Genomic DNA, 2,020 nt, shown 5'->3' with positions numbered 1-2,020 from the left:
CCCGTGCCCCCGCAGTGGTGAAGAACTACTTCCAGCTGCGGGAGTTCTCCTTCACGCTGCGGGACGACGTCTACGTGCGCTTCCAGTCCTTTGGCAGCCCCCAGGAGCTGGAGCGGGAACTGCAGAGGACCAACCCCTACAAGATCGACATCGGGGCCGTCTACTCCCACCGGGTGAGTCCTGCTCCCATCTGGGCACCCCAACTGGAGCGCAGGCGCCGGCCGGCCCCGGGGGGACGCAACCCCCAACTCATGGGGTCCCTGGCCGGGGCTGAGCCCGTCCCATCCCGCAGCCCAACCAGCACAACACGGTGCACCTGGGGGCCTTCCAGCCGCAGGAGAAGGAGCTGGTCTTTGACATCGACATGACGGACTACGACGACGTCCGGATGTGCTGCAGGTTCCCAGGGGTTTTCATGGCACGAGCTGGAATAGGGGGCTGGGAGGGGGCCGTGGGGGCACGGAGCAGCAGCCTGACCCACCGTGCTCTGCCTCCAGCTCAGCTGAGATCTGCTCCAAGTGCTGGACCCTGATGACCATTGCCGTCCACATCATCGACCGCGCGCTCATGGGTGAGGGTCTCAGGGACCTGCGTGGCCCCCGTCCTCGTGCACCGGGGACGAGTCCAGACCGTGGTCTGCCCCGCAGCAATGCCCAGACCGCAAAGGGGGTGCCGGGACAGTGCTCTCATGGGGCTGGGGGGGAGTGGAGAATGCACTGGTGCTCAGCGGGGTTTGCAGCACTGCCAGGCTTGGGCGGATGCCACAGCACGTCCCAACGTGCTCCTGCAGCCCAGCTGTTCCCCCTGCAGAGGACCTGGGCATGAAGCATCGCCTGTGGGTATACTCGGGCCGGAGGGGCGTCCACTGCTGGGTGTGCGACGATGCGGTGCGGAAGTGGTCCCCGGCGCTACGGGCGGCCACCGTGGAGTACCTAACCCTGGTGAAGGTGGGTGCACAGGGGGCTGGGCACCCCCTGCCCACCCCCCCAGGCTGACTGCCTCTGTCCCCTCAGGGCGGAGCGGAGACCGTGAAGAAGGTGATCCTCTCCGAGCCCGTCCACCCCTTCATCAGGTCGGTGGGGACCCCCCTGCCTGGCCCCCGCAGCCGCTGGCCACGGGGCGCTGAGCCTCTCCCTGCTGCTCCGCAGGCGGTCGGTCAGCGTGGTGGAGAAGTACTTTGAGGCGTACGCGCTGGTGGGCCAGGACATCCTGGGCAGCCCAGAGAGCTGGGACAAGGTGCTGGCCCTCGTCCCGGAGGATATCCTTCCTGGAGCGGCCCTGCTGTGCCGCTTGGTGCTGTGCTGGGTCCGGAGGGAGGGTCTGTGTGGGGGGAAAGGGGTCAGCAGTGTCCGTGATCAGCCTTGACCACCAGCCACAGCACCGTGAGCCGCTGCAGGGCGAGTTCCCCAAGAAGCGGGACTCGGTGCAGCGCTGGGAGCTGCTGAAGGGCAGGATGGAGCGGACACGGGTGAGTGGCCATGGAGCTGCCCCGGGTGGGGAGGCTGGGCGCTGCTGCCCGCCCCGCTGCCCCTTGACCTGCCTGTCCCCACAGCGGGCAGCGGGGAGCGGGAGGAGCACGCCATGCTACGCGGACTGGGAGATCATGCTGCAGTACTGCTTCCCCCGCCTCGACATCAACGTCAGCAAAGGCGTCGGGCATCTGCTGAAGAGCCCCTTCAGCGTCCATCCCAAAACAGGTGGGTCTGGCCGCCTGCAGGGGCGGCACCCCACGGGGACCCCCAGGGCCAGGCACCCCCAGCGGTGACTCCCCTCTCTTGCAGGTCGCATTTCGGTGCCGCTGGATCTGCGGAGGCTGGACCAGTTCGACCCGTTCGCTGTCCCCACCATCAGGTACATGAGCGGGGCTGGTGGCACAGGGGGTCCCGGCTGTGCCGGCAGTCCCCCACCACGTCCCACCATCTCCCGCAGTTCCCTGTGCCAGGAGCTGGATGCAGCCGGTGATGACGGGGAGCAGGAGGATGGTGGGGAGACGGAGCCAAAGCGCCGTGTGCGGGGTGAG

The 2,020-nt window shown here is 68.0% G+C and overlaps 1 protein-coding gene across 1 annotated transcript in view; it reads left to right on the top strand.

Moving 5' to 3' along the window:
* Window positions 1-11: 11 nt before the first annotated feature.
* Window positions 12-2,020, top strand: part of PRIM1 (primase (DNA) subunit 1) — a gene marked incomplete at its 5' end in the record, with an annotated part of 2,413 nt that continues 404 nt past the window's right edge. Inside the window, 10 exons of the mRNA XM_009282289.2 lie at window positions 12-173; window positions 293-399; window positions 498-571; window positions 811-947; window positions 1,014-1,072; window positions 1,149-1,258; window positions 1,377-1,468; window positions 1,553-1,697; window positions 1,782-1,851; window positions 1,930-2,015. Coding sequence (XP_009280564.1) covers window positions 12-173; window positions 293-399; window positions 498-571; window positions 811-947; window positions 1,014-1,072; window positions 1,149-1,258; window positions 1,377-1,468; window positions 1,553-1,697; window positions 1,782-1,851; window positions 1,930-2,015 — 1,042 coding nt within the window. The remainder of the gene's footprint in view (window positions 174-292; window positions 400-497; window positions 572-810; window positions 948-1,013; window positions 1,073-1,148; window positions 1,259-1,376; window positions 1,469-1,552; window positions 1,698-1,781; window positions 1,852-1,929; window positions 2,016-2,020) is intronic.

This window comes from Aptenodytes forsteri, unplaced genomic scaffold, assembly GCF_000699145.1.
Source record: "Aptenodytes forsteri isolate BGI_AS27 unplaced genomic scaffold, ASM69914v1 Scaffold373, whole genome shotgun sequence".
NCBI classification, from domain to species: domain Eukaryota; kingdom Metazoa; phylum Chordata; class Aves; order Sphenisciformes; family Spheniscidae; genus Aptenodytes; species Aptenodytes forsteri.
The sequence above is the reverse complement of the archived record's forward strand: the minus strand, read 5'-3'. Positions and strand labels throughout refer to the sequence as shown.